Source organism: Callospermophilus lateralis, chromosome 14 (assembly GCF_048772815.1).
Source record: "Callospermophilus lateralis isolate mCalLat2 chromosome 14, mCalLat2.hap1, whole genome shotgun sequence".
NCBI lineage: Eukaryota > Metazoa > Chordata > Mammalia > Rodentia > Sciuridae > Callospermophilus > Callospermophilus lateralis.
This window is the reverse complement of record NC_135318.1, coordinates 24508063-24522585: the sequence shown is the minus strand read 5'-3', so window position 1 is coordinate 24522585 and position 14523 is coordinate 24508063. Positions and strand designations below refer to the sequence as shown.

At 40.3% G+C, this 14523-nt stretch overlaps 1 protein-coding gene across 3 annotated transcripts in view; it reads left to right on the top strand.

The window, feature by feature from the left end:
* The window catches only part of Nlrc4 (NLR family CARD domain containing 4), a 39558-nt gene extending 27524 nt beyond the window's left edge, over nucleotides 1–12034 (top strand). For all 3 annotated transcript variants that reach the window (XM_076833132.2, XM_076833135.2, XM_076833134.2), the window contains exon 9: nucleotides 11433–12034. In XM_076833132.2, coding sequence (XP_076689247.1) covers nucleotides 11433–11725 — 293 coding nt within the window. In that variant the 3' untranslated portion in view covers nucleotides 11726–12034. The remainder of the gene's footprint in view (nucleotides 1–11432) is intronic.
* Nucleotides 12035–14523: the final 2489 nt, after the last annotated feature.

Genomic DNA, 14523 nt, shown 5'->3' with positions numbered 1-14523 from the left:
TCTTCCAGTAGGAGAAGCCAGAGATAGGGTTCATTTTGTTTTGTACTCTGTGTAAGTGTGTGTGAGTGTATGTGAGTGTGAGTGTGAGTGTGTGTGTGTGTGAATGTGTGTGAGTGTGTGTGAGTGTGTGTGTTGCTGATGATGGAACTCAGGGCCTCAAGCATGCTAGGCAAGTGCCCTACCACTGAGCCACCCTCAAATCCTATGTTTTTTCCTTTTTTAATGAAGCATAATATACTCACAGAAAAGTACATAGTACAATGAATTTTCAAAAGGTGAATATATACCAGCACCCAGATCAAAAGATGGAAGATGATCAGCTTCATAGCTTCCTCTTCCTGAATGGCAACCATCATTCAATAGATTAGTATGGGCTGTTTTTACACTTTATGTACACGGAATGATACAGTATATATTCTTTTGTGTCTGCTTCCTATGTATGTGAGATGTGACTATGTGTAGCTGCAGTTCATCCTCATTACAATAAAATCTTCTGTGTGGGGCTGGAGTTGTAGCTTAGTGGTTGAGCACTTGCCCAGCATGTGTGAGGCACTGGGTTCGATCCCCAGCACCACATAAAAATGAGTTTTTTAAAAAAAGGTCTATTGACAACCAAAGCATTTAAAACAAACAAACAAAAACTTCTATGTGACTGTACCACAAATGATTTTCCCATTCTGCTGTTGAGTAGTTCTAGATGAAAAGGGATTCTATGAGGATGTGGCTTAGTGGTAGAGTGTTTGCTTAGTGTGTGTGAGGTCTTGGGTTTGATGTCCATGTACCAAAAAAAAAAAGAAAGAAAGAAAGAATAAAACGGATGCTGTGAATATGTTTGGATTGTTGGTAAACATGTTTTATGTTTAGTAGAAGCGTCAATTTTCCAATGTACCTGTATCCAACACTAGCTTTAAAAATAATGGTTTCTTGGCTGGGTGCTGTGGTGCACACCTGTAATCCCAGCAGCTCTGGAAGCTGAGACAGGAGGATAGCAAATTCAAAGCCAGACGCAGCAAAAGTGAGACTACTGCTGGGCTGGGGCTGTAGCTCAATGATAAAGCACTTGCCTCCCATGTGTGAGGCACTGGGTTCAAACCTCAGTACCACATGATACTGTGTGTTCATCTATAACTAAAAAAACATTAAAAAAAAAGTGAGGCAGTGAGATGCTGTCTGTAAGTAAAATACAAAATAGGGCTGGGGATGTGGCTCAGTGGTTGAGTGCCCCTGAGTTTAATCTCTGGTACCCCTCACCACACACACAAATAATGGTTTCTTTATTCCACACAGAAAATGGTGCTTTTTTATAGCACCTAATATGTAAATAAAGAATGTATTTAGAGAATGTGTTCATATGTTGAGCTCCCCAGTAAGCTGTGAGCTCTTTGAGAACAGGCCATGCCTTTGGACTTGGTTTGAGTGTATAACCCCTAGTGGATGCTCAATAAATACATACTGTATGAATGAACAAACAAGCCTACAGGAGTTCTGCAGTTTGCCCTGAGAATAAGCTCAGGTATTTGTGGGTTAGGGCCTTGAACTTTACTATATAGTAAATGCTGTTTTCCTTCATATAAAATCATCTCTAAATCTAAAACATATTTTTATGATTTCATGACTTCTTTACAATATCCAGCCAACTGACTGTTCAAATGGAAAGCCTCAATCTTAATTAAGTTTCCTGCCTCTGGTCTATAACACCTGGTCCTGGATCAGACCTGGCTTGGGGATGCCTATCCCCATTTAGAGATGCTATGCATGATGGATGAGGCACGATGTGCCCTCGGATGGGGTAATGAATGCAGGTCAGTTATAGGCCATGGGCAGGCTAATGAAATACAGGCTCTGTAAGAGGAGGAGGGAGGCGGTGCATAATGAGAAACAGGATGGCTGAGATGAATTGAAAACAGTGGTTATTTTGAAAAAAGAGCCTTCTTATCAAAGGTGTTAGACACTCCCTGGTCCCAACTGAAACCTGGCCCTCCCTGCAGGCCTCATAAGTAGTCACTTGTACTCTCCTTTCTTTCTTTTTTTGTAGTGGGGATCTAACCCAGGGGTGCTTTACCCCTGAGCTCCATCCTCAGCCCTTTTTTTTTTTTGAGACAGGGTTTCACCAAGTTTCTGAGGGCCTAGCTAAGTTGCTGAGGCTGGTCTTGAACTTGTGATCCTCCTGTCTTGGCCTCCTGAGTCGCTGGGATTACAGGCAATTGCCATGGTGCCCAGCTCATTCTGATTTTCAAGCCTCTTGAAGTTCAAAAGGCCAATTAGGTTTTCCGTAGTTCTCACTGCTCTTCTAGTCCACTCCTTTTTTTATTTTATTAAGTTTTAAACTTATATATAACAATGGAATGCATTACCATTCTTATTATACACTTAGAGCACAATTTTTCATATCTCTGGTTGCATACGAAGTATATTCATACCAATTCATGTCTTCATACACATATTTTGGCTAATAATATCCATCACATTCCACCATCATTTCTCACCCCTGCCCCTCCCTTTCCCTCCTATCTCTCTGCCCTATCCAGAGTTTGTCTAGATGCCCCCCTCCCTAACCCACTATGAATCAGCCTCCTTATACCAGAGAAAACATTCAGCATTTTGTTTTTTGGGGGATTGGCTAACTTCATTTAGCATTATCTTCTCTAACTCCATCCATTTACCTACAAATGCCATGATTTTATTCTCTTTTAATGCTGAGTAACATTCCATTGTGTATATTTGCCACATTTTTTTTTATCCATTCATCTATCGAAGGGCATCTGGGTTGGTTCCACAGTTTAGTTATTGTGAATTGTGCTGCTATAAACATTGATGTGGCTGTGTCCCTGTAGTATGCTGTTTTTAAGTCCTTTGGGTATAGACAGAGGAGAGGAATACCTGGGTCAAATGGTGGTTCCATTCCCAATTTTCTAAGAAATCTGCATACTTCTTTAGTCCACTCCTTTTCTAACCTCATTAAATATTCCTGCTTCCACCAGGTTTTAGCCACTGGCTGGGACACATTTTATCCCATTTTATTGCTACGAAATTTTTGCCACCTCTTCTTATTCACTGAAGACTTTAGCATGTTCTTTCAGAACCCTTGCCCTGACTCTTCTCATTCCCCTACCAGGCCTCCCTTCTCAAATGAAGCCGCACCCTGGACCTTCTTTCCCATCCACTCTCCTTCATCCAGCTCAATGATCATGACTGACCAGATTATGATAATTCATTTAATTCACACTTAAAGTTGTTCTATCTCCAAGATATTAACTTCAGATATTCCACTTTTTTTTATTTTTATTTTTTTGAGGTGTTGGGGATTGAACCCAGGGCCTTGTGTATGTGAGGCAAGCACTCTACCATCTGAGCTATATCCCCAGACCATATATTCCACTCTTAAACAGTAATCTCCTTCCTTTCCATTGTACTTGCTCAGTGCCTCCTGATCACCAGTTCCTTACTTCCTTGGGTCTTCCAGTCTCTCGACCTTGCTGCTTTCTCTCAGCACCCTTCTTTGTTGACTTTCCTCACCACCTAGAGTCCGCGCCCATCCTTGCAAACACTCTTCAACCAACAGATGGAACTCGTTGTCCAGTATCAAAAGTCAAGGTAGCAATGACAATTAGAGAAGGATATGTGTGTTAGATCAATAATCAAATGAAGAGGTAATGAGAGACAGAGTCTCTAATTAAAGAAAGACTATCTCATGAGACGCAAGGAGAAAGTGAGATAGGAGATAGGAGATATGAAATGAAATTCAAGGGATGGGGTGTACTTTCCTGGCAAAACTCCAGTCCTGAGTAGTCCTTAATTTATCCTTTTTCTGTACCTACATGTAAGCTGCTGGAGAGGAAAAAAAAAAAAAGTCCCACAATTTGACAGATAGATAATTTACAAGTTCATACTGGCAAACTTCAACAAAAATGTTTAAAACCAAATGGTAAGAAAACACTATATGCCAACTCTGTGGCATGCAACAAAATGAGGGACAGAAGAAATTCTTATGGGCTTAGATACTTCATTAAAAATAAGAGCTGGGCACAGTGTTGCACACCTGTGATCCCAGTGTCTGAGGAAGTTGAGGTAGAAGGATTCCAAATTCAGAGCCAGCTTCTGCAATTTAGCAAGGCCCTAAGTAACTCGGTGTGACCCTGTCTTAAAATAACAAATAAAAAGGAATGGGGATGAAGCTCAGTGGTAAAGCACTCCTGGCTTCAATCCCCAATACCACTCTCCCCATCCCCACCCCCCCCAAAAAAAATTAGGAGCCATGTACAGTGGCGCGTGCCTGTTATCCCATCAACTTGGAAGCCTGAGGCAGGAGAATTGCAATTTCAAGGCCAACTTTGGCAATTTAGAGAAACTGTAAGAAAATAAAATTTTCAAAAAAGGTTAGGGATGTGGCTCAGTGACAGAATGCTTGCCTAGCATGTGCCAGACTCTGGCTTCAATCCCCAGTACTGTCAACAAAACAAAACAAGCTGAAAAGTAGTAAGTTTCTCCTTTAAGAAGTCAGAAAAAGAGTAGAGTAAACCCCAAGACAATAAATATGAGTATAAATCCATGAAACAGAAAAAATACAATAGAAAAGATTCACAATATTTAAAGTCAATTCTTTAAAAAGAGTAACAAAATAAACCAAAGCAAAACTGATCAAAAAATATAGTATCATGATTTCACTAATTGAAATGGAGACCTATTTATTTTATTTATTTTTTTTGGGGGGGTAGATTACTGGGGATTGAACTCAGGGGCACTTGATCACTGAGCCACATTCCCAGCCCTATTTTTTGTATTTTACTTAGAGACAGGGTCTCACTGAGTTCCTTAGTGCCTTGTTTTTGCTGAGGCTGGCTTTGAACTCAGGATCCTCCTGCCTCAGCCTCCTAAACCACTGGAATTATAGGCATATGCCACCATGCCTGGCTGAGACCTATTTATTTTCTTGATTGAATTGTATGCCAATCTGAATAGGCTAAAGGACACCCAGATACCTGGTAAAACATTATTTCGGTGAGGATGTTTTGAAGGGAATAATATTTGGGTTGGTAGACCAAGTCAAAATACAAAGGAATGACAAATTCCAAACCAGAACAGAGTGTCCTTTGGTCAGGAAGGAGGCAGATGCCAAGTTTGGTTTGCATTCTTGTTCTCAGATAGAGCAAGAGATGCATGAGAGAGGGAATGAGTGATGGGTGAGTTAGAGAGCGGTCCGGCTCTGACGCCAACAAATAGAAAAACATCTTTCTGAACATTTTGGCAAACTTACTGTGCTTCTGTATTCAACAGTCTCTCCAAAAAGTATGCTTAACCACTGAGCCACATCCCCAGGCTTTTTTGTTTTTAATTTAGAGACAGGGTCTCACTACGTTGTTGAGGTCCTCACTAAAGGCTGAGGCTGGCTTGGATTTCAGGATCCTCCTGCCTCAGTCTCCTGAGCAGCTGGGATAACAGGTGTGCACCACCAGGCCCAGCCATCCTATCAGTTTTTTAAGTTGCTCAGACCTCTCCCATTTTAGGTAAAATTCCCTGAGTCCTATCTACTTCCCATGGTTATCGTTCTCTCTTCTGCAAGATGAAAAGCTCTTTGAGAATTTAGGTACCGCCAATGTATCTCTACTTCCTGATCATCTGCTACTTCCTACTCATTCCATCTGACTCTTAACACACATCAATGTGACTTAATTCAAAGGATGCTTTTCAAAAATGTTTAACCTACTGGATCTGTAGGAGGTGACACTTCGCATTCCCTCCTCTTCAGAAGGTCCTCTTGACTTCATGCCACCTTGGCTCCTACTTTGTCCTTTTCAACAGCATTTCCTCTCCCCAGGCACTAAATGCTCCTACTTTTCAAGAGCTTGGTCCTAGGCTCTCTTCTATTCTTCCTCAAAATTTTGCTGGTAGCTCATCAGCAATTTAGAACTACCAGCAAAAAAATCACTGCTAGTTCAGGGATTTATTTCACCTGCTTTATCAAAACCCTTTGTTAACGGGATCTTTCTGTTTAAATGTTTGAGGCTGAGCTTTATTCCTCAGCCTGTTCTCAAAAAGAGAGCTGTCACATACCTGACTCAAGTTCTGATAGCTCTTGGGCAAATCTGGGTCCAATCATTCCCCCCACTCAATAAATATTCTTATTTTCCAAGGTCTCTTTCTTGTTCTTCAAAAATCTGGATATGATGGCACAAGCCTATGATCCCAGCTACTTAGGAGGCTGAGACAGGAAGATTGCAAGTTTGAGGCCAGCTTGGGCAAATTAATGAGACCCTGTCTCAAAATAAAAACTAAAAAGGGCTGGGGATGTAGCTCAGTTAGAGTATCCCTGAGTTCAAGCCTCAGTATCGGGGGGAGGGGAAGCAGCTTATTTTTTGTTAGTGTGAACTGTAACTTTTTTAGGGTCTCTAAAAAAAAATAGGTTTTGAAGTTTGTTTTTTCCTATATTCTGTGTTGCCTGTGGTTTGAATGTTCCCCTAAAAATCATGTGTTGGAAATTTAATCCTCAGAGCAACAGTTTTGAGAGTTGAGGCCCTGGTGGGGAAGAATTTCAATCATGAGTGCTCCATCCTCAGGAATGGACTCATGCTGATTCTAAAACTGCTTGAGGCTGGAAGTTTGAGCTCTTGCTTACTCTTTCCCTCTCTTTGCTCTTCTGCCATGAGGTGACACACCAAGAAGGCCCTTGCCAGAAACTAATACCTTGCTCTTGTAGGTCTCTGTCCCTAGAGCCATGAATGAATACATTTCTATTCATTATAAGCTACCCAATCTGTGGTATTGTGTTATAGCAGCACAATATGGTTGTGCTAAGACACCTTGTTTCTTTGGGAGTCTCTCTGTTTATTATTTTTAAAATTTTTTTTGTAGCCTTGGGGATTGAACCCAGGGTCCTGTGCGTCTTTTTTGGAGTCCATTCTCCTATGTTTGGTAATCCTGTATATTCTCTTCAGATTTTAGAATGAGGCACAAGTTGGTAGGAAGCTCTGAGTGTGAGTGAGGGGCAGCTCTTTGGCTGTACTGCTAACAGCCTCACTAGGGGGTTCTCTAGAGTACTTGGAAGTAGATCAGTTTCTCCTGAGAAGAATCCTCGAATCTTTCTCCTGGAGCATACAGGTCCCATTGCTGACGTTCTGGGAACAAAGTAGACTCGTGTGTGCTCTCAGGACACTCCACCTATTACAGCACCCATCAGCCATCTGATCACTTTCTAGCATGTCTTCACACTGTGCTGTAAACCCAGGGAGCCAGGGACCACGTCTGTCTTTTTCACATCTCCCCAGAACCCAGCGCAATCTGTGATTCATAACAGACACTGCAATGTGTTTGCAGAATGAATAAACAGCGAGTGGAGAGCTCAGGTGCTGGCTCAGGTGAACTACAGGGTAATATTAGTTATCGTTAGGACATAGGGACCTTCACAAATCTACCCAGAGCATTGGAGATTTTGCCTGTAAATTTAGTAGCGCCATTTGCCATCTCCACCGCCCACGTACAGTTGATAGCTCTGAATGTCGTGATTCTGATTCTCTCAGATCTAATTTGTTCCTTGTGGTGGCAAAAGCACTGCAAATTCAATGAGCAAGAGGCATGCCCCTGGATTATGAAAACTGTCACTTGTTCTTGGTTCCTATGCTTGCAGACATTCTAGTAATTACCCAAGGTTGGAATGGGCTTTAAGTTCCTTTATTGGGGTGAGTACAGGGGATTGAACTCAGGGATACTTGAGCACTAAGCCACATGCCCAGACCTATTTTATATTTTATTTAGAGACAGAGTCTCGCTGAGTTGCTTAGCACCTCGCTTTTGCTGAGAGGCTGTCTTTGAACTTGCGATCCTCCTGTCTCAGCCACTGGGATTACAGGCATGCGCCACCGTGCCTGGCTGGCTTTAAGTTCTTTAAGTTCCCTTCACATGTTGAAATCTGCTCTGCTACTTGAGGGGAACAGAAGCTGGTCCTGGGGGTGGAGCCTTAATAGACACAGGAACTGGCAACAAGCACCTTGCGCTCCACCATGCTGGGAGGAACATGCAGAAAGGAGGCCAGGGCAGAAAGGACGTAGACATATGTGAGAGCAGGGAGACAGCCACCCTGCAAGGAATAAAGAGGTGCCCCTATAGGGCTGAGGAAGGAGGAGATTGTGAGGACCTATGTACTAGTCAGGTTGGGCACAGGCTGAACTGATAAAGCAGAGGCTTGACTATACCGTGGCTGACACTGACAGCCCTGTGACAGTCCAGAAATGAGCAGTCCAGGCAGGTGGTGTGTCTTTGCTCTATGAATCTGATGTAGACCCCAGAAACCAATTTTTTAAAAAAACTTCTTTCATTCCTTAGATATTTTTTCTTTGACTTCATGATCATAGCTGGGCTGTTGGCATGTTAGCATTTCCACATAGTGGAAGAGGGAAAAAGTGGCAGCAGAGGGCATCTTTTTCCAGAGTGACATGATAGATGCACACATCACTTATATTTCTTTACAAAAACTTAGCCCATTAGTAGAAATAGAGGTTGGAATATGAATGGCCACATACCCAGATAAAACTCTGCAACTATGGAAGAAGGACACAGTTTTGCACTGGGTGTGGTGGCTCATGCCTGTAATCCCAGTGGCTTGGGAGGCTGAGAAAGAAGGATTGAGAGTTCAAAGCCAGTCTCAGCAAGGGCAAGGCACTAAGCAACTCAGTGAGACCCTGTCTCTAAATAAAATATAAAATAGGGCTAGGGATGTGGCTCAGTAGTCAAGTGCCCTGAGTTCAATTCCTGGTATTAAAAAAAACAGAGATGGGCTGGGGATGTGGCTCAAGTGGTAGCATGCTCGCCTGGCATGCGTGCGTCCCGGGTTCGATCCTCAGCACCACATACAGAGATGTTGTGTCCGCCGAAAACTAAAAAATAAATATTTAAAAATAAATAAATAAATAAAGGAAAAAAACAGAGAGAGAGAGAGAGAGAGAGAGAGAGTGTTAGAGTTTTGGGGAACAACTAGTAGTCTCACTTTTCAAGGAAATAAAAGCAGAGAAGGAAATAAAAGCAAAGAAGGAAGGGCCAAGGATGGTCTCAGTGGCAAATAACCTTACCTGGTTCTGCCCCTTTTTCTGGTGTCGGTAGTCAGGCAGGGATCATTCACTTCAGGTATATTTAAAGAAGAATCTGAAGAGCTTTCAGAACTCAAAACCTTGTGAAGGTAATGAAAGTACTGGCTGACATTGAGGACAGTCTAGAGTGAGCACTTTACAGTACATATTATTCTTGCATTAAGCACATTACACAAGGCCACACAGTGATATCTGACTCCACATTCTTAGACCTCCTTACCAAGGGGCTGGTCAATTTCTGTACTTAAAGTGGGTTAGAGTACATACATAGGTTGACCTCAGCTCACATAAACTGGTCAGACAAGAATGACCATTCCTGTCCTAAAGCTCTCCTTATTGGTGGCACAGAGCTTTCTCTTTGTTAACCTTAACATAAGCTTTATATCACTGAACACTTCCTTCTCTTTGGTTTCTTTTTTTTTTCTTCTTCATACTGGGGATAGAAACCAGAGGTGCTCTACCACTGAACTACATCCTCAGCCCTTTCTATTTTTTTTTTTTTTTAATTTTGAGACAGGAACTTGCTAAGTTGCTGAAGTTGGCTTCGAACTTCTACCCTTCCTGCCTCAGCTTCTGAAGTGATTGGGATTCTATGCACCACCATGGCCCTCCTTTGTCATATGTCTGTGGGAAATAGTAGTCTTTGGCACCAAGACAATAGAAAGAGACTTAAATTTTTTTTAATTGTCCATGGATCTTTTATTTATATGCAGTGCTGAGGTTTGAACCCAGGGCCTCATCCATGCCAGGCAAGTGCTCTACCACTGGGCCACTACTCCAGCCCTGGCAAGGGAGTTTTAAAAATTCTTTTCCAGGAAATACCTCTTCCTATTTGTAATCCAAACTGAACCTTGCACACTCATTTTTGTAAGACTGTAATGTTATCTAATAACATGCATCCTCTCAAGCAATGTAAGCTTAATACATAACCTCTGTGCTCAAAGCAGGATGAGGTACAGAACTAAGATAGGCTGGAACAAGTAGAGTAATGTGGATTGACAGAACAAGCATACAAATCTTCTGCAATTTGTGTTGATAGTCCAGACTATAAACATAACAAAAAATAGAGTTTCCTTGTTCAGTGTGCCAGACTTTCCAACCTACACATCAGAATGAACTTAGTCTCCCAGAAAAGGCCATGAAAGAAGTAGGGGTAACACTGTGCAAGACCTAACGCGCACAATTCATAAAGGGTTTCTATGAACTCCTGATGTTTTATGTTGGTCAATTTGCATGGTGGAATATGACCTGAAAGACAGCATCTAAACTGGTAATATAGGAATAAAGCATAAACACTAAAAAAGCCTGCTGATCTCTATGTATTAGCAGGACAAGATTTCTTCCTTCCTAGTATAGGAGGTACTTTCCGGTGCCCTATTATGCAAGGAATGGAGGAATTTCCTGAAGAGGCCAGAGAAGGTAAAAAACCAATAAAAGCACCCATCTTTAGATGATGACGGAAGCTCATGATTACTCAGATTTACAATTAGGAACACTGCATGCCCAAAGATAACAATAGTTAGATGTTTACTTCATCAAAGAAAAAAATGACCTACTATTGCCTAACTGACTCCGGTGTCAAAATAAGTCCTGAATATTTAATAGAATCTCAAACTTCAAAATATAAGCCAAGTTCCATTTCCTGGAAGAGTCAGGAAAAGGGAAAAATATATGATTCATTTATATTTGTTTACTACTTAAAAGTTCTCATTTACACTTTAGGAAAGATAAAATTTGTAAATATAATGGGATATATTCACAATCTATCTATAGAATTCTAATTTTTTTCTGAAGCACAGCTGTGTTAGTTACCTTTTGGTCCTTGTGACCAAAATACACAACAAGAACAACTTAGAGGAGGAAGTTTATTTTGGCTCTTGTTTCAGAGTGCATGGTCAGCTTACTCCATTGCTCCCAGCCTGAGGTGAGACAGAATATCATGGCAGAAGGGTGTGGCCGAGAAAAATTACGCAGCTCAGCGCAGCTGGGAAGTAGAGCGCAACAGGGACAGATACCTTGGGATATCCCCAAGGTCATACCCCAGTGACCTTCGTCTGCCAGCCATGCTCCACCTGCCCTCCCAGTAGTCCATTTAGATTATTAGTTCATCAGACGAATTGATCCATCAGTGAGGTCAGAGCCCTCACAATCCAATCTTCTCTGAACACTGCTGCATTGCCTAACACGTGCTTTAGGGGATGTTCCAGATCCAAACCATAACAACCCTGGTACAATCATAGTCACTTCAAAATGGAAAACTTATATGTATACAGAAAAAAAAAATACACACACACACACATATATCTTTTTAAAAATCGGGTTTCTTTCAATTAACATATTTATTTCTTTATCCAGGTGCTTTTTTTGAAAAGACGACTCTGAAAAACTTCCAGCAGTTGGATTTGGCAGGAAATTGTGTGAGCAGTGATGGATGGCTTGCCTTCATGAGTGTATTTGAGAATCTTAAGCAATTAGTATTTTTTGACTTCAGTACTGAAGGATTTTTACCAGATGCAGCATTAGTCAGAAAACTTAGCCATGTGTTATCCAAGTTAACTTTTTTGCAAGAAGCTAGGCTTATTGGATGGCAATTTGATGATGATGATGTCAGTGTTATTAAAGGTGCTTTTAAACTAGTAATTGCTTAAATAAAGGGTACCCTAAGCCAATGAAAATTTAGATCCTTTATTTTCAGCTTGATGGTTTAAAATTCTTGCAAAAGGAGCCAAAGACGATGAGGAAGTGGAAGGGAGTTTAATTTGTAACATGAAAGTTTTGTGTCTCATCCCTCCAAATGGTATTATCAGCAACTTGAAGAAGTCTTGTTCATATTTGGGTTACTCTAAGCCCCAGGAATACTGGGTCACAAAAATTGATATATTGTGTGCATATTTATTTAGTACAGTGCTGAGTATGTAAGAAACTCAACAAATTTTTCCAAATATGATATTTAAATTACCGATAAATATCTATTAAATAAACAAACCAAAATTATCTAAAACTTCATATATGCTCTTTAATTCAAACAATATAAATCAAACAACGTGGAATGTAAAAAGCACTTTCTTATTTAGAAGCAGATCAGACTCCCAAAAAAGAGCAGCGTTCTTGAGTCAAACAAAAACTGGTAATTTACAAGCAGCTAAATCAGAGACTTGAAAATTAGGTCTTCTCCCAGTAGCTGGTATATTCATTGTATGTAATTCCAACTGTGATTTCAAAAACTAAGAAAGGAAAAATGTATCTCATTCTTTTGTACCCCACAGAAGCAAAGAATACCCTGCCCTAATTTTTTCTACCTCCCCCACAAAGAAAAAAGTCTAAGAAAAATCTTTCTAATCTACACAGATTTAAGTCGAGGCAAATCTGAAAAACAAAATGTAAGTGGTATTAGCCTGTGATTCACCTTTCGTTTTCATGGCACCTCAAATTAATGGTGTGGGTGTTGGTGTAGGCAACACTTGGCCTGTATGTTGAGGTAGTCACTAGACAGAAATTCTGGGCACAAAATTTGTTTAGTAATTGGGCACATATTCTGCAGATTTAGTCATAAAGTTTTTGAGGTGTTATTTTACAAATAAACAAATTCACTGCTCTCCCTAATTTTACAAATAAGAAAGCTCAGAGAAGTTAAATGACTAACTTGACCCTAGTTACAAACTACTGACATAGCATCTTGCCTCCTAGCTAGTGTTTTCCATAATACATTGATTTTTAAAAACAGGGTTAATCACATTCCATTGAGCTTGATTACAAACCATGGGTCAAGCACTGAAATGATTTTTCCTTCTTTGTCTAGCTTCCAGTGGTTCTGTGATAGGATTTACCAGTAAGGCTGCTCTATACAGCTTGTGCTGGTCATGTTTCTTGGAGCTTGGCAACTAAGACGTCACTTCTAATAACACACAGGCCAACATCACCTGCAACCACTGGCATTACTGATTTTCAGCAAGAGGGGCCAGTTCCTTCACAACCCACAGGTCACTGAGTGTCCTTTCTCAAGTAGTACAGGTATTAAAGCACCTTTGGTGGGACAGCTGTGCAGGTGCTGCCTCTGAACGAGTGTTGAGGAAGCACGCCTAGAACCTCACACAGAGCTGTGGTTGGTAACTGAACACTTTTTAAAATCCCATGGGGATGGAGAAGACATGTATGGGGTAGTAGCACATATTTTTTGTTTTGCAGTGTTAGGGATCAAACCCAGGGCCTGTGCATGCTAGGCAAGCACTCAAGTACCGAGCTACAACCCCAAGTCCCAGCAAATACCTCTTAATTATCACTCAGCACATGGCAGTACTTCAGATTTCATGACCTCAATTCACAGTTAGATGAGGTCAGTGGAGGAAAAATCACCCAGTAACAGGAGACCAATAGGCGTAGAAATAGTTGGAGAACATCCGAAAAAGGACAAGAAAAGGTTGCCTCATGACATTTTACAAGCTTTCATTTACTCCAGTAGTCAAGGTAGTCTGGGCTCTTTTTCTTCATTGGGTCAAGTGGCCAAACAGGGTTGCAGATGTCAAAGACAATGAATCACTCTTCACTAAGCAAAAGGTATTTAGAACATGCTAACTTATATACCACAAATGACTACAATTCTGCTTGACAGAGATGGTTTCTTGAATGTCTGCGATTCCACTGTAAAGAAAGGATTTTGAAGTGTTGTCCTTCAAAGAGAATAAGTTGACTGAAGAAATTGTTGCAAATTCTACTAAAACAAAATTCTTGTCTATATAGCTGGTTGATATCTGGGAAAGTTATAAATCTCCAGCTCTGGATTCCAGAAAACTTTAATCTATTCTCAAAATACTTTTTCAAAACCACAATTATAGAACACATAATAAAACAAAACAAAAAGAAGCCTTGCAGGTAATGTGTGAGTGCTACTTGTTATACTTTTTGAAAGAAATAATGGCCACATTGGAAAGTCTAAAATCTGCATTTGGAAAATAACCAAAAAAAATTATATAATTTACATGATTCTCACACTGTTCATCACAGTTAACAATTCACTATCTTTAACAAAGTAAAACAAAAAAAGCCAGAAACTGCTCACTGCAGACTTGACAATACTTACTGTATTCTATAATTGAAGTTCCATTATACTTCTACAAAATGATATAATATATAGTCAGATTCCTTAGGCAAATTTGAAAAGATATCAAATTCCATATTATGTCTGGAATTTCAAATATTTGGAGTAACATGTTTGACATATTTTGTTAATAAAATGAGAAATTTAAAAGTTAACCAATTAAAATTTGTTAAAGAGATAAATATTATGTCAGTATTTGATTAAATATAATATAGAAAACTGTGATTCTTTCACTGCATTTCACCAAAGGTTTGATATTCACTGAACCAATTACAACACTGGGCACTATGGATTATTTACAAATGTGTTAAAACTCATAAATGAAAAGAAAAACTTTAACAAAACTCTGGA